Raw genomic sequence first — 22,412 nt, 5'->3', positions numbered from 1 at the left:
GCAAACACCAGCCTGTTCCTTAGGACACTTTAGTAGCAGTTCTCCAAATATTCCCACACATCTGTGTCTTAAATAAAACCAGAAATCTTTTTTTATGTGGGCTCTCAGCCACTATGTGGACATCTTTCTCAATTAATTTTGGCAGGGGCTTGGAACTGTGCCAAGCCTGATATTTTTTCCCATGGGCAGCGGTACTTTGAATCAGGAGACCTTCTAGTGCCTTGCAAGGGCAGTTGACAGGAAAGACATATGAACATATCCATGCATGTTTGTGTGTGAAAGCTGAAGAAACAGCAAACAGTAGATGGAATGTCCTGCACAGACTGCAAAGGATGCTGTTTCTAATTAATCAAATTGAGAAATGGGTTGTGCTTGTTAAGCCTGGGACAAGCCTGATAAAACTGCAACAGAGACAATTTGTCAGTGGAAGATCTTGTAGCCTAACAATAGGAAGATGGCAGCAAGATTACCCTCTGTCACTCATGCTGCCCCTTTTCCTAGCAGCCCAACAGGAAGGTAGCAGCGACAGCAGAGACCGCTCCCAGTGATGTAAGAGACATATCCCCAAACCAGTTCCTCGTCACCAATGAGCAGGAACCCAGAAGACCCTGGCCAGACTGCTTGAAAACCTACAGCCTGTGAGTATGAAACTCTGCAGAAAATCAGCCTGCCTAGAGATTTTGTATAGTAAGACGTCCTTCTCCTTCCATAAGATCTTCCACTGTTGTTTTGTTGGGTTTTTTTACACTAATTCCCTACAGCCTAACATCAGCAAAATACAGGTTGGTTGTTTCTCTGGGCTGAGGATCAAGAAAGGAGGCAGAGCCTTGGTCTGGTAGTCAAAATCTTATTGTTGACTGTTGCCAGGCTACTGACCTGCAGTTAATTATTACAGTTGGTAGTTAAGAATTTTCTTAATTAACTAATTAAGAAAAAAAGTTACCAGGTTTAGCAAAACCTTGGGCCATTTGTTATGCAACTTCCAGTGAAGCATTACAATAAATGAATTTGAGAAATTGATCTGGTCTGAAAAAAAAGAAAAACACAACCCCAACTTTCTGGAATGGTAAATATTTAAAATCCAGTATCTGAACAGTGAAATTCTCAGCTTTTGGCTGTTATAAATGTGTTATTATTAATTATAATTACATTACGTTCCTGCTGTTGGCTTCTAGTTTTAGTGTTATGATAGACAGAAGTCTTTCAATAAAAAATCATTCTTGATGTGCTTGTCACTACCCTTGAACTGAAACCAGGGAAGGGCACGCTTTGAACAGAAACGCAATGTGCTCTGTCACGCCGGAGTGCAACCCGAGGTTCCTGAGGAAAAAGCTCAGGTTTGTGCTGTTCCTTTTCAAAAAATCAGGTTTCTGTCCTGGGGAGCTGTAGGAGCCAACTCTGCGCTGAGTTGTTTCAGCCTTACGGAAACCTTGCCGTTTTTCAGGGTTTAATATTCTTGCTTTAAGCAAGCGGTGGGGTTTTTTGTTTGTTTTATTTTGGGGTTTTTTTCATTCTTCCAAGATGAATTTCTTAATTTGGTCATGCCTGAGGGAAAGAGGGGGGTGTGAGGAAACCCTTTGCAGGCAATTCCGGGGGCGAGGAAGGGCTGGGAGGCCATGAAACGCACTCGCCGCGTTACTGCGGGACGAGCAGCCGGCGCCACGGGCTGAGCGGATCGTACCCGCTTGACCCGAGGCCGTCCCTGGAGGCGCTTCCACAGCGCCTGTGTGCGGCGCTGAGGGACGTGGTTAACGGCGCGCTCGGCAGCGCTGCCGTGACGGCGGGACTTGATCTGAAAGGCCTTTTACAAGCTACACGGTTCCGCAGCGCGGCGGGCTGAGGGCAGGCGGGGCCGCGTTGTTTCCTCCCTCCCGGCTTGCAGGGACTCGGCTGCGAACACCCGCAGGCCGCCTTCCCCGCTGCTCCCGGCCGCCTTACAGCTCGGAGGGGCCGCGGGGCGGGGAAGCGGGGAGGGCGGGGAGCAGCAGTAACCGCAGCAGGGCTGAGGCGAGGCGGGGCCGGGCCGGCTGCCTCCCAGCGCTGAGACCTGCCCGGAGGCAGGCTCGCCCCCGGGGAGCTCTGTCCGGCGCCCGGGAGGACGCGGAGGAGCGGCGGCTCCTCGCACGGTGCGGCCGCCCCTCACCCTCCTCCCGCCTTTTCCTGCCGGCGGGGGGCGGCCCCGCGCGGCGGCGGGGCCGTGGGGCTGCGGCGGCGTCGAGTGGCACCGGGTCGGCCTCGCAGCCGGTCGCCAGAAGTATAAAAAGGTTTTTAAAGCTGGCGAAGTTTCACAGGGGGTCGCAGAAGACTCGTGAGCCCCGCGCAGGGTGCCGTCGGTGGCCCGGGGACCTCTGAGGTGAGGTTTGGGGACTGGCACGACGAAGGGTTTGCGCTTACTTGCCCTAGTGTTACACGCTGCTGCTAGCTTGTTTGGGGTTTTTTTCTTCTTTTTTCTCCACCCCCGTTCTCCTCTATTTTCTCCCGTAATACCGTAAATTGGGCTTGTGACTTAGAGACTTATTTAATACTCTGCTCCCTCATTGTGCAAAGTCTTGTAGCCACGCTGGGTGCGAGTGATGGCTTGGTAAGGGCTTTAGTGGGTATTAAAGCGGAGAGAGAGAAGCTGATAGCGAAAACTCTGTTTTCCTGCAGGTGTGGTGTATCTTTCACTGGTTTATAAACAATTCTACGCCTCAGAATTTCTCTCTCGCTTGTGATGCTGCCCCTTGATTCTTAGATGTTTTTAGGAACGTCTACCTGCATTTCTTAGAGCTGTGCTTAAGTGTCTGGCTGCACTGTGTTGTCTGGCAAATTCGTTATTTGTTGGGCTTGTTGCAGAGGAAATCTTGTCTCCCGATTAAGTCTTGTTTCAGGATTTTACACATAGGAACTTGGTCTGTATGCATGCTCGGTAATGGTAGAGTTGTATCAGGAGTTGTTTTAGCACAGCGCGTTTAAAAGTTAAAGGCAGGCTACTGGTTGTGTGTGTGCGCATTGTGTGCATGAGTCTGCCGGGAGTTTGTTTCTTAAAAAGATCTTTTTATCCCTCTGATTCACTTACTTACTCATCAGCCCTCCTTTTTTAAACTATATGGTATTGTAGAAAATGCTTTACAGTTGGGTCTTTCTTCTATTTTTTCCGTGTTGTGAAAATCCCTGTGAAGTTGGGCTTTGCTTATATTCTTGACAGAAAACACTCTTGAGACACATCAGCTAGTTTTGCAGACACTGGCAAAAAAACTCGGGTGTAGGGCATATGTGTTACAGAGATAGTTTACACGAAATAATGTTTCCACTTAAATACAACACCAGCTTCAGCTCCAGGCAGGTCCACAATTCAGTTGTATTGTGGCAATGTTAACTGATTGACAGAATGGAAAGCAGGTCAAAAGCAGTTCACTAGGGAAAACAGCAACACAACCTTATTTTTGCCCCTTTCCCACATTGGAAATATATTTGTCTGCGGCAGGTGCGGTATGCCCCAGAAGTTCCCCAATACGTGCAATTTTGGACAGGTGGGGAGTCCTGAAGTCTTCAGAGAAGTTGCTTTTAATTTATCCCTGGCTCTCACAAGCTAACCCTGTCTCCTAGTGCCACAGCTAGTCCTGGACAACCAGTACTTCGTGCTTCTGGTGGATTAATGCATTTGAAACTTCCATCGTGAAATCTTTTTTCAGCCCTGACTGGAGCACTTGTGTTGTATAATGAGATCTCTCAAAACTCACGCCCAGCCCCCAAAATTAGGTTTTTCCCATGTGACAAAGCTACTGTTGATGCTTGTACCCCGGAGATGTGATATCGCCTGAAAATGTTCTGTCATTGAGTCACCCATCTCTTCTTATCTGTCTTCAGATGAAACGGATGTTCCTTTCCAAAATGACTTTCCAAGCTCTGGTTTTGTGTCTGGCTTTTGCAGGACTTGGAGAGGCAAATGGTAAGTTGCATTTCCTGAAATCTGCCTGAAAATGGTTGGGGAACTGGTTACAGGTTCCTGAGACTTCAGCAGTCATAGTAAGAGGCAAAAATAAGTGAAATACAGATTGCTGGTGCCATTAGACGTACATTAGATAGCTGAAGCACAGACATGGAGCTGGCAGATGTGACACAAGACCTCGTGGAGCAGCATTTAGAGGTGGGAGGGACTTGCAGCATCCCCTGTCTACAATGGCACTGTTGTTCACCTGTGTTCACAACTTCCCATAGTGGATCCTCTCCTCAGGGGGAAAAAAACCTCTGTTTTTCTTTCCCTCCCTCTCAAATGCACTGCAAACTCTGAAGCTATGTAGTCCAGAAATTCTCTTCAGCCCGTTTTGCTGCTCAGTTCTCTGAGAATGGTTTAGTGTATGCTTCCCCTGTGCAGTCAGGCTTCCTCTGTTTTTTAGGAAACAAAACCTGAGTCTTTGCTGAGAATGGGAAGTCATGAGCTGATTTAGTAAAACTGAAGTGGACAGCCTGCAAGGATGGGTACAGAAATAGGGTATGTCTCTTTCTTTTAAACAGAAGAAAGCCAGAGCCTCAACCAATGTAAATCAACATTGGTATCTAGGAGCATGCGGAAGGACTTTTTGGTGAGGGAGGACTGGAGAAACAGTATTTAATTGATGGAGTTATTGTGCCCGGTGGTAATCCAGGCCTTAGAATCAGCTTTAGACTTCTGAATATGCCATGATGTCTGCCCGTTTCACTAACTACTTCATGTCATTGCAGTGGTTCCTCAGGCTGAACACAGATATGTGAAGGCGGGCGACAACGTGACTCTTGGCTGTTCCTTGACAGGACCCCAAGATGTTCTGCAAGTGACATGGCAAAAGGTCTCTGAAAAATCCCGCGATAACGTAGCTACATACAGTACCATAAAAGGATTGAAGATTCTCCAACCCTATCAGGACCGAATGAACTTCACGAGTCTGGTACTCAATGAGACAAACATCACTTTTTGGGATGCTAGAATGGATGATTCAGGGTGTTACGTGTGTATCTTCAATATTTTTCCTGACGGCTCCTTCTCGGGACATACCTGCCTGACTGTCTTTGGTGAGGTTCTCTGCAGGGATACGTCTCTAGTGGATAAACAGGTGTTTTCTCACCCACAGCGTTTCCTTGAGGACTCAGGAACTGCAGTGGTAGGAGCATCCCTCAGTGGAATGTGGTGTAGATGCAGAGCATTACTGCTGTGAGCAGGGTGCTGTGGGTTCATATTCAAGCCTGTTGTGGTGCTTTTGGCTCTGGCTTGTCCTGGTTTGTTTTTCGTGTGAGCAGAAGCTAAAAAGCGAGGAGTGGGACCTTTGTAAGTCCCCAAGCAATCCCAGCTGGAACTTGGGCAAACCAGCATTGCTTGTCGCAGTTTCCTGTTGGTGCCAGGTACAACCCCAGTGCTATCAGCGGCAGTGCCAAATTCCACCATTGATAGGAAATTAGCAGACAGGAGAACAACGTGGACCAAGAAATGGTCTTGCTTTAGCAGATTATTTTAAAACCTGGGATTTCAGGTTGAGTGAAACCTTTGGGGTATATGACTCTAGCTTAAGGGAAGGAGTATTGAAACATGGTGGGGACCTGACCCAATGAACTGTTCTTGTGTTCCTGTGCCGTGGGGCTCAGTGTGGATTCAGTAAGTTTTGCTCTGGTTGACAATGGTTAAACTGCTATTACTGCTTATGACCAGGTGCTCATTGTGGTGATGGATTGTCTTATTTGTGTGTTGGAAGGTCTCAATGCATCTGTCCATTACAACATTTCCGAAGGTCATTTGATAGCCATCTGTAATGCTGTTGGCCTCCCAGAGCCCACCATCACCTGGAACAACTTGTTCAATTCTACTCCTGCACAGGAGACAGTCAGGCACACCAATGGGATTGTGTCCATCACCAGTAAACTGGAAATCCACGACGCTCAGAGCATTGATGCAAAGAACTTGACCTGCACAGTAAGCAACACGAAGGAAAAAATGGAATTGCCTGTGAAAATACAAGGAGGTAGGTGAATGATACAAGTGACTTGGTAGCATTCTCTTTGCCTCTGTGTTTTGCAATAGCATGTTTGGATAGCAGTCTGCTGGGAAGAGGAGGGAGTGAAACACAGACGTGCCAAGTAAGAAGAAAGATCATACTTTGGGTTTGTTGCCGTCATTGAGGCAGTAACATATTGAGGCCCTCTGCAAGAGGAGTAAAAAGCCAAACTAGTCCACTAGGGAGCTGTGGGTTTTAGAGGCACCACGCGTTTTGCAACAAGTTGAACTTCAGTTCTCACACAGGCCTTCATAGTTTCTTTGACAGTCCAAAGGCAGATAGAAGTATTTGTCACCTGATACCGATCTAGATGAAGTAAAAACTCTGTGGGTCGCTGAATGAACACTGAAATGGAATTTTTGAAATTAATAACAAACTATCTCTGAGCAACAATTAATCAAATGTTTTAGTTAAACTTACTACATATTTTGGTACAGCTAACCTGTGTATTGTGTTTTAGTTTCTCTAACTGTTTCCCTAAGACACACATGCATTGCAGTAATGGTCAGGGAGGAGGAGTATTTCCAGGCAGATGGGAAGGTGATCAGTTGAAGATACGTTGGTTTTATGCAGAAATATTAAATACATCAGTGTATCATCTGAATACCTTGTAGTGCTAATTTATTTCTTCTTCCAACATTCTATTCTGCTGGAAAGACTTTCACCCCAATTCTACAGATGAGAAATAGAAACATTAAAAGCTTAAGTACTATTCTGAGTTCATACAGGAACATTAGCTTAGGTGATTTAAAATTCACCTGTCTCTAAAGCCAGAGCCTTAAAAGGAAGACGGCTTGGAAATTAGGAAAACAGCAAAAGCAGACTGGGATTGTGGGTTAATTTCCAAATTACGTGCTCAAGCAGTGGTTGTTACAGGTATAGTAGTGAAGAGTAAGATCTGACTTCTAATATCTTGCCTCTAAAAGTTCAAAAGCAAATTGGTTCTTAATTCTGAGTGAAAATAATTGAAAAAGCCTAATAAATCTTTTTGTCCTTTCTCAAATACAAAATTCTTTTTTTTTTTGACCTTTTGAAAGGGAAATGTATATCGGAAAGGAAGGAACTAAGACTGTTGTTATTCCTTGCTAGGAGAATGGAAAAATCAGCTAATAGCTTGGTGTTTTAACAATTTTGTATTTTAGAGAAAGAGAAATTCAAGTTAGTAGTTCAACCTAGCTTCACTAAAAGCATGATATAGTTTTGGCTTGATTCAAATAAATTTTAATTCAGAAAGTTTTCTAGCGAACATCAGTGAGTGTTGAAAGCCTTCGTGTTATCATTTTGATTAATGAATGTCAAATGAGGTGACTGATGTCTAACCACGGAGAGACATTTATGCTCAGATGCTGGGTAGAGCTACTTGCAGGCATCAGAAAATTGGTTGTCTTGTTTTCTGAAAGTTAACTTAGTCTTTGGGAGAGTGGTAAGTGTTTAACAGTGGAAGGAATAACTTCTAATTTACAAACAAAACCTTCAAATTCTGAACGAACAAAAATCTCTTCATAAAGTGTCAAGACTTGTGTAAAGTTCTGCTTATGTACACATACCATCTACTGTATCAGTTGTGGGAATGACAGTTTTCTTTGCCATGGATGAACATGAGCACAGCTTTTCTTCCCAAAACACTTTCTGTGGGCAGGTAGGTTTGTCTTTGAAGATACACATGTTCATTCTCTCTTCTGAGCAACTGCTGCTTTCATGTAGCTCAGCAATGACTTCCACAATTTCAACAAGGAGCCATTGTTATTAATCGGACATCCTCTTGGCTCTTTTTGCTCTTTTTCCTATAAACTAGCTTAGTTTGGTGTATTTTTTTTTTTTCCTTTCACAGAAGGATCCTGGTTGCTATGGCTGACAGTTACTGTGGGGATTTTAATTGTCCTCGTAGTTCTGATTTTGGTCATGCTGTGCTGGAGGAAGAGGATATGCAGGAGGGGTTGAAGTGGTGAGTCACTGATGCATGGAAACCAATCGTTCTCATAAAGCCCATACCGTAAGGTCTGGTCGGTTTGCAGAGAAGAATGAGACTTTATTGAGATCCCATTAACAGGTATGAGGCTTTCATATTTGAGAAGTAAACTTTATAATAATTATTTACAGTTATTAGAGGTTTCCTCAGTTAGATGGAAGTAATGCAAGACTACACATTGTGAGGTCTTCACTGAGAAGGAGAAATGAATGCTTTTAAAACCTCAAATATAACTTCTTTAATTGTAAAATGTTTGTGAACTTTCCATTGATCCTATAACCAATTCAGAAGAGAAAATTTCTGGTTGAATTTTTGGACCAACCTGGAAGTCAAAGAGCAAGGAGTTGGGTTTTTTTTAAGACTCAGAAGAAAATGGTGAAATGCTCAAAAGGAAGATGTATCTTTATTCTAGAACAACTATTCCAAACACAGATGAGTTTGTACTAAGCAGACCTTGAAGGAGAGACCTTGAGGCAGAGGTGACCTGGCAGAGGTCTGGGATCACCCAGTAGCATGGATCAGAGAGTGACCAGGCAAAGAGAGCTCTAAAAAGTGCAGATGGTGCCTTGCACAGTTTTGAAGCCCCTTTGTTGCATGCCAGATGGGGAGAACGACGCTGGGATGCTGTGTCTGCACTGGTGCCTGAAGCGGGAGCGGGGTCAGTCAGTGAAACATTGCTTGACAAGACTAGGTGGTTCATGTTTAGCCTAGGCTGAGGGTGTTAGCGTACCTCCTGGTGTGATTCTGGCCCTTGGATATTGGTGGCTCCCCAGGCAATGCCCGCATGTGGTTCCAGCAATAGCTTCTAATGGGACTGTCCCCAGCAGGCAGTACAGTTGGCTTCACAGCAGGTTTCCTGTGCCCTTCGCCACTGCTAGGTATCAGGCTTGGAACCCTCAAGCAATTTCATGCATCCTTGTGCCATGTCGTGGGTCATGCAAGACATGATTTCTTGCTGTGGAGACACCGCTGGATGCACAACAGTAGAATCTGCACATAATTTTGGAAATGTCTAACAGACCCTCACCCCTCTGCCTCGTAAGAAAAGTATAAGACACAGAAAAGCATAATATGTTTAAACTGAAAGCACTGCGCTTTCTTCCTTAGCTAATGGCTCAGAGCTTGAAGCCTCCCTGTGTCAGCAAGAGAAGTGGGGTCTCACACCCCACTCCCTGGGAAGACGTCTGGATTCCTGGCCCCATGTGCGTGCTGGCATGTCACAGAGTTGAGACTTCATGTAAATACCTGTTTGTTGAGGCAGAGGGGGTAAATTAGATGAGCAGGGTTTAGCAGTGGGTGTAGGTTTGTTGTATCAGAGTTTATCAATAAAAGCAGGATTTGAGGGACTTGAGTTGGTTGTGTTCCTTTCCATTTATCGTGGGGTCTGTGATGTGAGGATGTGACTTCTGCAGGGAGCTTGTTAGTCATTCAGTCTCTGTTCTTTTAATAATGTAGTCTAATTTTTGTCAGTCTTGGCCTGTATCTTTCATATTTCTTTTCATTCTGCATTAGATAACAAGCAGAGCCTTTCCAGCCTTGTCAAGATGCCTGGTTTTTAAAGTAAAATAACAGCTGTTTATTTGAGTGGCTGGGGACCCTTCTCCATCAAAGTTTTTTCTCTTCTGCTTCTGCTGTTGAGAATGTGGTTGGTTTTTGCTTTGCTTTTATTTTTGTTGTTTCCTCCTTCTCTATGGTAGATGCTTGGCAATCGGGTGAAGAGCTGAGTTCAGAGTTGATGTCCCATCCCTCAGGCATTTGCCTTGTCTACCAGTTACAGAGCACACATATGTTTCTTGCTGAAAACATCCCAGGTGAAGGGTCTTCACATTTTGCAAAAAGGTGCTTGTTTGTAAACAAACTGAGCTGCCTTTGTGGCGAGAGCTGATGCACAGGCTTTAGAAAACTCAAGCTTCATTCTCTGCCAAGCAGATGCAAACCTGGCCATGCTTATAGCTCGATTTAAGAGTAGGCTGCAATGAATTGCCAAACCCATGCTGGAGGTTTCTCAGTGTTACTGTTCGAGTAAAAAGTTACTGTTTCCTACCTGCCTCAACTAACAGCTTACCTGTAGACCACACCAACATAAAGCGGTCTGGTTAACAAGTCAGGTGCCTGGATTGAGGCACAATAAAGGCTCCTCGTCTGAATAAATACCTGTGACTTACCTATTGCATACATGTCTCAGCCTGAATGCTTTCCACAGCATCAGCTGTTTATTTCAAGGCTTGTAGGATACTTGTATTTCAGCCTGGCCGGTTAAAAAGCTTTACAGTCAGTTCTCAGGACCTAGCAGTCTGCAGGGGGATAAGATTCCACATAAACAGTTTTCTGGAGGCTTGTTGTGGTCTGTGGTGAAGGGCTGTTTCACAAATGGATATAAAGGCCAGCATGGTTTTGTTTCTTTTTTTTAATTTTTTAAAGCACTGGTACATTGATCTCTTTTGGATAGCTTATGCATGTTTTGCCATGTGGAAGCTTTAGAAATGCTCAAATAGTATATTTGTATTTAAAAAGCTATAACAACAGGATAAAAAGTTATTGGAGTTTGTTATTGAATAAATACAATGCAACCTAAGAAAACCGAGCAGATTAGGTGAACTTGGAAGAAGAAAGCTTGAAGAAGAGACGTGGAAAAAGGCACTAGTTCAGATCAAAAAAATCCCTTCTGCAGAAAGCACCAACATAGCAAAGGATTTTTCCTGTTTGGAAATTTATACATTTGAGTTTTCCTTCAAGTGGAAATTTTACAGAACTTAGATTAAGCAGCATTAAATTATTTGTTTCAAGATGTGTGTCTGAATACAGCCAACTAACTGTATTTCAAAGAGATGCCAAATCTCAGCGTAACTCAGTGTTTCAAAGGTGCTATAAAACAGATTGAAAATACCTCTTTGTTACCAGCTAGAGATCTCTTAATACCCTGAACAGGAATTAAAGATGCCCTGATTATTATTTTTTCAAGTTTGGAAGTTGCTACAAATAATATAGTTTCAGGTTTGTTAAGCTGCAAATAGCAACTTGGTTGATCCGCTATAATAAATAGGTATCAGAAACCCAAATTTTGGTGGCCAAAAATGTCCTGAAAATGGAAGGTTTGTGCAGAAAACTGTACTTATTTGGGAAACTTTGCAAGAGCAAGTACTTGTACACACATCCCATTACTTTGTTTATAGTAAAGATAGGAGTTGTCGAAAGAGCCATTACAGCAGTATCCTCTAGTGTTTATTCAGTTTGGGGAAGGCTGTGTTTCTAAACTTTGGCTTAAAAATTATGGCAATTCTTACTTCATGTGTATAACTTGGCATGTTTCTTCAAGGGGATTTGCTTTGATGTACAGCTGTTTTTTCTAATATTGAGAGACTAAGTAGTTGAGAAAAACATAGCAGTAGCTCAGTTTTAGGAGGCTTTTCAGAATAATTTTTCCTGAAGTGACAGCTGAATACCAGCCATTCAGATGATAAACTCAAGGACATAACTCCCTCTTTCATGAGGCAGATGGATATAATGCACCCTGATCCCAGAGGAACGGGTCTATGGCCATCATGTCGCAGCTGGGAAGGCTTATTTTAGAATCATTTTGGTTTCCTTTCAAGTGTGGCTTTATTGTGAGTAGATTATATTTGTTCTGTTTTGAATTCCCCAGAATAGCAAAACTGCACATTTTTGTAAGGAAAAGTTGTTTTGCTTCCAACAGCCTCACTCCTTTACTCCTTAACACTACACAAAAAAAACCCAACCACCAAAAAATAAACAAAAAAAACCCCAAACCCACAGCATAAAAACATTGTAACCAGACCTAATCAGAGCTAATGAGGGGAGAAATAAATAAAAAAAAACCCAACCCACTACCAAAAAAAAACCCCACTCAAAACATACAAAAATGTCAGTGGAGGGGTAATTCTGCTGTCAGGCTGCCCGTCCAGTTCCTGCAAGCATAAATATTTTGCAACCCAAGTGAGGATGTTTTCTGGATGTAATCACACATTGCTTCCAGACAACTCCAGTTCCCTAATAAGTCAGTTAACTTTCTGTTTACAAAATAATGCCTAGCAGTACCCTCCTGACCGTGCCATATTTAGACTATGGGCACTCTTTCCGAGCTTTCCATGATTTAGTACTGCCTGTTTTCATTGCAAAGGACAGGGATGGCTGGTGCTTAGTTCTTTTTGACGTCGTGTTTTCCCCCAGCATATTTTGCTGCGGAAAGCACGCTCCTCGTCCTGCTTTACGTTTCAGAGAAGAGCCGGGAGAAGGAATGGCAGAGACAGAAGGAGGGGAAGGTGCGTGGGTAAATTCAGGTCTCCTGGGGCATGGCTGGGTTTTTTGTCTGGAAGGATGAAATAAATGCTGTTTGCTGCCGATAGGATGAAGGTAACAGTGTAGGAAATATCTCAAAGCTTGTCCTATCCATCTGAAGGGGAGTTATCGAAGTATAGACTATTAACCCCTTTCTTTGCAGAGGCGGTGGCCTTTATTTTGGATGATGAACACAATTTCTATGTGTCATATCTGCAGTTCTAGTTCATCATGCAGAAATTTTTCAGTCCTTCATTTTCTTTTTCATTTCAACAACAGGGCTTTGTATAAAACCAAAAAATAAAATGGCTGGGAGCTGAAAAGGGAAAACCCCATAGCGCTTCTGTGTTAAATGAACAGTTGCCTCACTGTTTCAGTTTCTTGTTTACTCCCTTGTAAGAATTATTCCTGTGCTAAATCTGGAAATGTTTTCCCTTTGCAAAATACCTTGGTTGTATGCAGAGTTATTAGATTAGGAGATGGAAATCTTTTTCTTACTCTTCTACACAAAAAGTAAGGATGACATATATTTTATTGGGTTTTTTTCAAAGCCACATAAAAGTAGTGTCATAAATTGGGTCTCAAACATCAGAATGACATTCTGAAATATCAAACTATTTATGTATTCAATAAGTAACCTTATTTGTATATTACCAACCAGGAAAGCTGGTTTGCTGTTCAGATTTTATAAATCCATTTAAGGTCTTGTATGTTCCTTATCTCACGGTCATATTCTGAGTTCTGCACTGTATGTGGTTTCCAGAATGAAAAAAAGGTTGGCTTAGTAGTAGGTATGTAGCAGGTTTTTGTAAAGAAAATAATGTACTCTTATATTCAGATCTTTAACTCTGAAATATTGTTTGAACAGGTGTTGATGGTCTTAGTTTAATGAAAAAAAAGAACAGTGTAATAACTTCTCTGATTCATTTGGTATTGTATTAGTAGGAAATGGAAAATGCCTTTTTTCTTCCTTTGCTTTTTTTTTTCCCTTTCCATAAATCATTCTTATTATATGCAAATAGATTAATACTAAATTCTGAAATTTTTTCATGCCGTATTCTGTGTCTCTTGTTTAGAAATGCATTCTTTTTTTTTTTTTTCTACTTTTTAAATACACAGTAAGGCTTTGCACTCCACTGCCAATTTCTACATTCAAAAAGGGACATTAACAATTGTCCAGTTACTTTCAAAGTACCTTCACAAATTTTCAGGAGATGCAGGCAAGTGAATCTCAAGCCATGCTTGTGTTGAGGCAGAGGGGCAGGTTATGGGCTGCGCTGCGTAGCGGTAGCTCAGGTGGCTGCAGCCATGAAGGGCTGGCTGATGGTGCAGCCAACACGCTTGTTGCTGCAGCATTTACCTGAAGGCAGGAATGGCTTGTAAGCAGATCTTCCCAAAGTTCTACCGTACATGGTATGGCAGGGTGTGCAGACTTCATCCTGATGTGTGTGTAGATCTCCTCCAGGTTTCTGAGGAGGACTGGCTGCTGTTTAAAGCAATAGGAAAGTGCAGGGCAGGATAACCAGTGAGCAGGCTGAAGGCATGCCACCGTGTGCCCCCAGGGAGGGCTCCGAATGCTGGCAGGGCAAAGGCTAGGGATGTCTCTTTGGCAGTTGTTTCTAGACAGCTTAACCAGCGCTGTAGAGTGATTTAGAATACTTCTAGGGTGGAAAGACAGTATTTGGGAAGGGGGAGAAAAAAATCTAGCTGTTGCCTTTTATAGAGTACTGTAAGCTGGGTTGATTTTTAAGTCTTGGTGACTGAAATTGCTAGGCCAGAAGCTTTAATTTAAATCTTGCAGTGTTATTCTCTCCTTCTCCGTCTTCATTAGTTTACTTAAAAATAAATGTTTGGTTTTGTGGTTGTACTGTAATAACGGCAGGATTTCCTTCAGTGATCACAAACCAAAATTCACATGAAAATAGGTGTGTCGTGTACAATAAGCTACCTGAGGTTAGACTTTTTTCAGTTATGTTCTCCCCTCTACACTGGTGATGTCTTTTGGAAGCTACTGACAAGCAGGGTCCCTTGGCTTCCTCCCAAGGTGAAATGGTTTGTAAGTCAGCTCCTGCCCTTCTGCTGACAGTAAATGGCTTTGAATGGGGTGTTGGCAAGCTGGGTAGTTTATGCTCACCCAAGCAGAAAACGCTGTTGCATGGTGTGTAGCACGGCATTTTCATAACTGTTGCTTTCAGGCTTTCTCATAAATATGCTTCTATCCTGGTTTCAGCTGGGATAGTGTTCATTGTCGTCTTAGTAGCTGGTGCAGTGCTGTGTTTTGGATTTGGTGCGAGACCAATGCTGATAACACACTGATGGTTTTGGCTGTTGCTAGGTAATGTTTGTGCGAAGTCAAAGATTTTTCAGCTTCTCAGGCCCTGCCAGCAGAAGGCCTGGGGGACAGGGGCGGATGGGAGCAAAAGAAGTCAGGAGGGGACACAGCCAGGACGCCTGACCTGAACTAGCCAGAGGGATGTTCCATAGCACATGATGTCATGCTGAGTATATATGAGCTGGGGGAAGAAGAGGACAGGGGGACACGTTCAGTGTTCCGGTGTTTGTCTTCCCAAGTAACTGCAACGTGTGCTGGAGCCCAGCTGTCCCGGGGATGGCTGAGCCCCTGCCTGCCCTTGGGGAGCAGCGAATGAATCCCTTGGTTTGCTTTGCTCACATGGACGGCTTTTGGTTTACCTATTAAACTGCCTTTGTCTCAGCCCAGGAGTTTTCTCACATTTACTCATCCAGTCCTCTCCCTCATCCCACCCCAGGGGAGCGAGAGAGTGTACGCATGGGGCTTGGTTGCCAGACGGGGTTAAACCGTGACTGTCCTTTTTGGCACCCAGTGTGGAGCTCAAAGGGTTTGAGATAGCAACAGATTTGTTTGGACTATGCTAGGTCAGATTTATAGCAGTTATCTCTGTTTAGCTGTTAATCAGCAGGTTTCTGTGCTTGCTGCTGTTTGCTTGCCTTACTGTACATTAGAGTCTAGAGCTCATTAGTGGCTGGCTGCCTTTTCTTTGCTTTCCCTGCTTGCTGTACTGCTGATCATCTTACTGTGCTGTGCCTGGGAACATTCTGATAACAGCATTGATGCTATGTCTGGGCTGGCAGATGGCCAGGGCATGGCTGCTGTTTCTGTGCTGCTCTACTGGACAGGCTGGAACTCCAGTGTGAACTTGAGTCAAAGGGGCTGTGACCTGTGGATGAGTCCGTGTAGGAGCAGGACACCCCAAAGCATCTGTGGCTGTCAATAAGTCCATGCCGGAGCATGGCTGAATTAATCCTGAAGAGTCTGTGGTTGTATCTGTGCCACAGCAGGTATGCCTCTGAAGGGACTGTGGCCCAAGGACAAGTCCACACTGGAAAAGGTGCACCTTGAAACTTCTGTGGCCATGCGTGATGTCATGCTGGAGCACCTCAGAGCTTGTGGTCGTGGATAAGCTCATGACAGAGCAGATACACCCCTGGAGGGACTGCAGCCAGGGGTGAGGCCACACTGGCGCAAGTCTATGGTCATGGCCCATGGATAAGGCCACGCTGGAGAGCAGGTGAACCTCACAGTGACTGTGTCTGTGGGTGAGTCTGTGCCACAGCAGGCATACCCCTGGAGAGGCTGAGGTTCAGCTTGGAGCAGGCACAACCCTAAGGGACTGCAGTCTGTGGATTAGTCCAACCCAGAGCAGGGGCAAGGGAGGGAGTTCCTTGCAATATTAATCCCTATAACCTGGTCCAAAGGGACCAGGGGTGGAGATTGTAATGGAATACCTTTAAATTGTTGTAACCCATGGTTTGAGCTTAATGTTACAGGAATTACTATAGCAGGACCACCTGAACCATTGGAGGACAAGCCTTACAAGAAGTGCAAGTGCAGCAGTGACCTGACCTGAGCTGGTTTTGGTGCCCAATAACCCCATAAAACACACAACTTGTTCTGTCCTGAGTGACCACCACAACAGATGGACCCCAAAGTCATGAACTAAATGAAGTCAAGGACATATTGTGGACATTTTTATAGACATTTTTACAGGAGTGGTCCGTAAACTAGGGGAGTGATATCTGTGCATTGTATCAAAGGACGGGAAGGGTGGTGGTGGTTAATGAGGTTGTGTTGGAAAGTGTGGCATGATGTAACTGGTATGGAATAAGGGGTGGATACTGTCCTGCTTTCAGCTGGGATGGAGTACTCTTCTGATTCCCTCCCCTATCCCAGTGCGGGAGGAGTGAGCAAGTGGCTGTATGGTGCTCGGTTGCTGGACGGGGTTAAACCACAACAGCTTCCAAAGGAATTTCTGTTGCTTAAGAAGAAAAGGGGCGAAGGGAAAAAAAAAATCCCACCAGTTTTAAGACTGTTCCTCCTCAAAGCATAACAAAATACAAAGGGAGCTGATCCCTTTTGAGGGGTTTGGGGGAGTTGTTGTCAGTGTGGGATGAGCTGGATGGAGCGATCGCTGACAGCTGGGAGCGGTGCTGCCTGTGGCTCTGCAGGCGTCTCCTGTGGTGCTTGGGGCAAGTGTGCTGGGCTCGGGTATTCTGGGTTTAGGAATGGATCCTTCTATGTAACGACACTTTGTGTGGCAAGCGTGCATCTATGCTGTTAAAAAATAAGGTAGCTTCTGAAATTTAGGGTAAGGTATCATCTGTAGTGAGCAAAGGAAGCAAGGGGGAGCACAGGCTGAAGCCTGTTTTGGTGTGGTTTAGGAAGATGTACTAATTGTATAACAGGGAGGGTCCTATGGTTGTTCATCAAATGGCAGTTTTGTGACTGTTCCTTCCCACTTTCCCCACTGTGCGTTTCTCACCTGCCCTCCCCAACCCCGACAGCAACCACACAGCTCAGCAAGACCTGTGGTGGCAGCACAATGGCCACAATTCATGCTTTTTCCTGTTTCGTTTTGTTTTCTAGGATCCTAGAGGATTTCCATTCACTTATGAGATCATTACAGCCCAGCAGCCTGAAGTCAAGATTACAAGCAGTGCCTTGGCTGGGAAGAAACAGCAATAAAAACGAAAAACATCACACACACTACCCTATCTAGATGCTGAGCTGATCGCTGAAAAGATTAGCGTTAACGTTTGTTTTCCGGTCTAAATGATTAATCGTAAAACGTTGGACCAGAGGGATCACTTAGTCCGCTCCTCTGCTGCCAGACAAAATCTGCTTTGCTCGTACCACTCTTGGGTACTGCTAGCGTGCAAAAGGTGTTTGCCTTCTTCCGGTTGAGTTTTCAAAAAATATCTGTGGATGGAGGATCTGCAGGCTCTCTGGGGATCCTCTTCCAGTGCCTAATTGTTCTTGCAGAAGAGAGGGGTTTAATTTTTTCCAAGATCCGTCTGCAATTTCACTTGCAGCAACTGTGCATTCATCCGTTCTCTTCCTGTCATCTGCTTTTCCTTCTTTATCCAGCTTATCCAACTCCTTTTCCTCAGTGAATGTGTGAATGTGCCAGCAAGTCTTGCTTAACTCTCTTTGGAGAGACCAGGTGGACTCAAAACCACAGGGCTCAGACCACACCAAATGTGCCAAAATTAGTGGGGAAGAACAACAGGGCGCCAAGCAGGTGACAGATGGAAGGCAGCAGCAGCCACAGCTGGGAAAGAAGAGTTGCAAGTAATTTATTTTATTTGGGTTTTCTTTCTAACCCAAGTGTGTGTGGTTTTTTAAATGTTTAAGTGTGGAGGAGATGGAAACACAGCCCAGTAATGGAAGTATTGACATCCCCATCTTTCCTTCCTGTTACGCTGACATTCTCTCTTTTTTTCTGAAGCAACTCCTAATACCTCAGCCTACTCCTTGCTTAGCTGTCAAAATGCACAGACGAGGTTTGTCAGTAATTCTCATGGTCATCTTATGCCCTGTTCAGAATAGTCTCCCGTCTTTATCCTTTTTTTGTTGTGCCTTTAAACACAGACAAATCGCTCTGCTGGCCAAAAGCCATTATTCTGTACTTGGACCTTGTTGTTACACGCTGAGCTAACTATCGTGTGTCACTATGTGGCTGTAACGGTGTCAGTGGGAGTCTTACAGAGGCTGGATTTATTGCTTTGCCATGGTTTTGGTAGCAGGTAAGGACACTGCCCTATTACGAGTTGGGACCTAACTCTGCTCCTGCCCCAAGTAGGGCTGGAGCTCCTCTCCCCCCCCACTGCTCCCAGTTGCTCCTCGCTGCCTGCCCAAGCCCGCTGAGCTGGCTGTTCCCAGGCTGAGTGCTCCAGCTGCTGACCCCCTGCTTGCTGTGCGGCAGCGGGCTCCCGGTGAGAGCAGAGCGCTCCGGGCATTGCCTTGTTGTGGCCGGGATAGAGTTAATCTGCTTCATAGAAGCTAGCATGAGGCTACTTTATTATTCTGTCCCCCATCCCACGTGGGGGGAGTGAGCAAGCAGCTGTATGGGGCCTGATTGCCGGCTGGGGTTAAACCCCAACGGCCTCCCAGTGTCTCGACAGGGCCCTGTGCTGGCTTCACGGGTTAAGGCTGCTAAAAACAAGCCTACCTCTGGGCGTACTGACTTTGTGGCCCGTTTCACTGACAATAGACGGATGGCAGGACTGCAGGTGGTCCTCTGGTGATTTTTGTTCTGCTGACAAGTGCTAATATTTAAGGTGTTTCTCAGTCTCCCTTCTGTCTGAGTATTTGTCATTGTATTGGGATCACTACCAGTATCCTTTTGTCTTTTGGGTTTGGTTAGCATTTGCTTTTGCATCTGAAATATTCTGTCTTACTGAGTGCAGCATTTTTGACTGTGCATTTTATGTCTTATGTTTACCGAGAGTACAAACTGTCAATCTGAAAAATCAACAGAGAAGATTTAGCAGGTGCAAGACTAATGACTTACTGTTCAGAACCAGTATTTTGTTGTAACGGGAGCGGCAGCCTCCCTGGAGTCTGGCAAAAAGGAGGGGGAGGTGTGTGTATATATGTCTGCATGTATTACTGAGGATGTGAAAGGTGACATTCGCTGTTCCTCTTGTAGGTGCAGTATGAATTATTTATTTATATATTTCACTTTTTCTGATTAAAGAAAATAAAATTCTGATCCAGCCAAAACACCAGCTGCTCCATTTCCCCCCACCTTGCTTGTTTGTGATACTAGAAATGCTTCATTGCAAGTTGGGTTTTTTAATACTTACACTTTGCTTCCTTTCTGTACAGGCAGTGGGACTTCAGGGAGGTTTTAAGGTGCTTTGGTTTTGGGGTGGCTTTGGTTTTTTTGTCTCTTTTTTTTTTTTTTTTTTTTTTCTTAAATATTGAGCAAAACAACTTTTGAGATTAAATTTACAGAAGTATTTTTAACCCGAAGTTTACTTCAGATTTGAAAATAAGTTCAGTCGGTCAAAAACCTGTATTTTATGTTTTTAGAGGTAGCTTGTGTGTGTCACGTTCATTGCTTAATTATTCTTTATCTGAAGTTACGTGCTGTACTAATGTATTGACTGTCCTGTTTTCTGTATTTGCCTTTGCTGAAAAGAAGCCAAATAAAGCAAATTTTAACATAAGGCCATGTGATTCCTTTCATTTGTAGCACACTGCTTGTGAGCCTTTATAAGTCAATGAGAGAAGCATCACGCGTGAGCTCTAAGTACATGAATAATTCCTCAGGGAAAGGCAGCGGTGACCTTTAAGACATACAACCTTTTGAGGTGAATTGTGAAACCACAGTAATTTTTGTTTATAAGCCCATCAGCTTGCCCTTTTCTTTTTAAAAGACGTGATAGTGAGAAACTTGGATCTAGTTAAAAGGACACGGGAGCACTGCCATCTCCCTGCGGGAGCTGAGTGTCATGGGATTATGTCCTGGGTCTCGCAATACCTCTTGAAAAAGTGAAAAGCAGCAGTTAGTTGGTTGTCTGAGCTCTACCAGTGAATAGAATAGAATAGACGGTGATTTCTAGAGGTTTGTGAGGTTGCAATCTCTTGATTTTTCAGGGAAGGAAATGGTTGCTACTAATGCTTTCTGAAGAACTTCCTACTAGGTGCTGGCCAGGCGCGCAAGTCTCATTGCTGACGTACCTCACCCTGAGTGATGGGAGTTAGTAGTTTCTTCTCCTGGGAATTTAGTGCTCCGAGATCAGCCAGGTCACCTCTCCAAGCACAAAGGTAAGGTAGTGATCCAGCAGCACTGCTGCCCTGAGTGCGGTGCGGGGCAAGCTGTGGTTTTCCCAGGCAGAAGAGCAACTTCTTCCACAGCGAAGAGCCGAAGGGCTGCGTGCCGTGGCCCAGGAGCTCCGGGCGTAGCTTGGCCCATCAGCGGTGAGGTGAGTTGTGCTGGCAGAGCAGGGCAGGAACCAAGGAGCGGTTCCAGGGCTGAGGCGGTTCAGGCAGGGCTGGCTGACCTTGGAGAGAGTAGATTGGCCACCCATAGCTTCACGAAAGGTAAACGAACCCAGACCAGCAGTTTTCCTCACCTCAAAGTTGCTGTGAAACTTGTGAAAGGTTGCTTTTTTGGCTGAAAGCCTGCTGCTCAGAACCTGTCAAGATGTTTGCTTTAGTTTTCGAGTCACAGTAAATTGTTTAGTTCCTGCAGCTGTGTCCTCTCTTTGTGTGCCTTTGTCCTTAGCATGCTAAAGATGCCATTATTTTTAGTTTTGAATTGTGCTGACCATGGGGCAGGGAAGATGAAGTGTCTGCTGGAGATAACTTCCATGCACGGCTGTGGTGATGGAAAGAGAGCATCTCCAAAACCCCAGCAGGCAGAGCTGGGTTTCCAGGAAAGACTGAGTTTGCCAAAAAGAATAAATCTCCTCTGATGGCAGTATGAGGGTTACTTTTTCTTTTTGCCTCAGGTGTTTTCTCATTGCCTTGCCACACTGAGCACCCAGCCCGAGGTCAGGGCAGCTGCTCCAGCTGCTTCTGAAGAAGTGGTGAATGCACACTTGGGGTTTTTCCTGTATCCTTTCCTCATCCTTCACCAGTCTGACAAGTAGACTTTCTAGATGCTTTGGGGTGACTTTTCACCTGTCGTGTCATCCCATGTACCTGCCTGCTTCACTCCTATGTCACCCTGGCTGCTGCCCTGCTAACTGAAACGCTGTTTGCGTGGAAGGCATGGTGGCAGCTGCTCTCAAAGTCTGCTGCATAACAAAATGTCAAGGAAGGAAGTGCAGGATAATTTTAGAAGCTGAGAGGATGTACTGGAGGGGATTGTCTGGATTTTTTTTAAATTTTTTTTTTCTCTAAGATGGACTGAAGTTAGAATCAGCACTGGACAAGAAATTGTGTGTTGTTGACCAATATTTATCACCATCACCCAGAAAGGTTTAAAGAGCTTTTGGAAGTACTTAAATGTGTTTCCCTGAGACCATGCGCAGTGAGCAACATTCACGTCCTGTAGGTATCACCTGCTGCCTCCAATCCGGGACCTTGTGCTCTTTTTCACTCTGATGAATCCGGTGTTTCTATTTCCGTGGCCCTAATCTGACATGCAGCTGGAGACCACCAGAGCCTTCTGCAGGTCTGTTTCTGTATAGTCAGCCACCTAATGATGCACTAATCATTTTGTGTGCCAGAAGAAACTCACTTCGAAGTGTTGCCAGCACATTCGAAAGCTCATCAGCGCTAGTGCTGGGGTGGCGAGCGTGCCTTCTGACATTCGGCAGCTCTCCCCTTGTCATCTTCAAAAATTCTGGCCTGACGGAGTCTGAGGCAGGCTGTCTGCCCTGCCTTTAGTAGGAAAACGTGGGCAGTGAGTTTCTTGGTCAGCCCCCCAGCTGCTCACATCCTTGTATTGAAAGAAAAGAGGCAATCTGCAGCTTCCATGTGCCAAAAAGATCTGTATCTCCCGCGGGGACCCAGCGTCGTTGTGCCACAGGATACATAGGGGTGGCTCAAAGGACACGAGAACAACAGGAGCTCGGTGCTCTGCGACACTCCGTCTGGACAGACAGGACTGGGCAGCTAAGAACAAGATTGCAGCCCTGGCCTTCCTAATCTGGGTTTCCTTAAGGAAACAGAGGAGATGGATTTCCTTACTAATTGCAGTATAGTAAATCACTTCTGGAGAACAATGTGGCTGTGTGTAGTAGGCTGACGAAAGGAAGCAGGGTGTTTCCCACTGCTTATTGAAACAGGGTTCAAACATGGCACTTGGCAGATAAAGCAGGTATCAGATTACCTGTACTGGCAATAATTAAAAAACTATTAATGTATT

At 44.8% G+C, this 22,412-nt stretch overlaps 1 protein-coding gene across 2 annotated transcripts; it reads left to right on the top strand.

Moving 5' to 3' along the window:
• Positions 1–434: 434 nt before the first annotated feature.
• On the top strand, positions 435–19,761 carry LOC102052064 (OX-2 membrane glycoprotein-like). Of its 2 annotated transcripts, none has more exons than XM_027814289.2 (6): positions 435–638; positions 3,850–3,931; positions 4,705–5,031; positions 5,706–5,972; positions 7,837–7,950; positions 17,174–19,761. In XM_027814289.2, the coding sequence occupies exons 2-5, from the start codon at positions 3,850–3,852 to the stop codon at positions 7,944–7,946; spliced, it is 786 nt and encodes a 261-aa protein (XP_027670090.2). In that variant the 5' UTR covers positions 435–638; the 3' UTR covers positions 7,947–7,950; positions 17,174–19,761. The 2 variants fall into 2 exon arrangements, with proteins under 2 accessions (XP_027670090.2, XP_027670089.2); XM_027814288.2 differs by lacking the exon at positions 435–638 and adding an exon at positions 2,206–2,353.
• Positions 19,762–22,412: the final 2,651 nt, after the last annotated feature.

Source organism: Falco cherrug, chromosome 2 (genome assembly GCF_023634085.1).
Source record: "Falco cherrug isolate bFalChe1 chromosome 2, bFalChe1.pri, whole genome shotgun sequence".
Classification (NCBI taxonomy): Eukaryota; Metazoa; Chordata; class Aves; order Falconiformes; family Falconidae; genus Falco; species Falco cherrug.
Note: the sequence above shows the minus strand (reverse complement) of the source record. Positions and strands in the feature narration are given on the sequence as shown.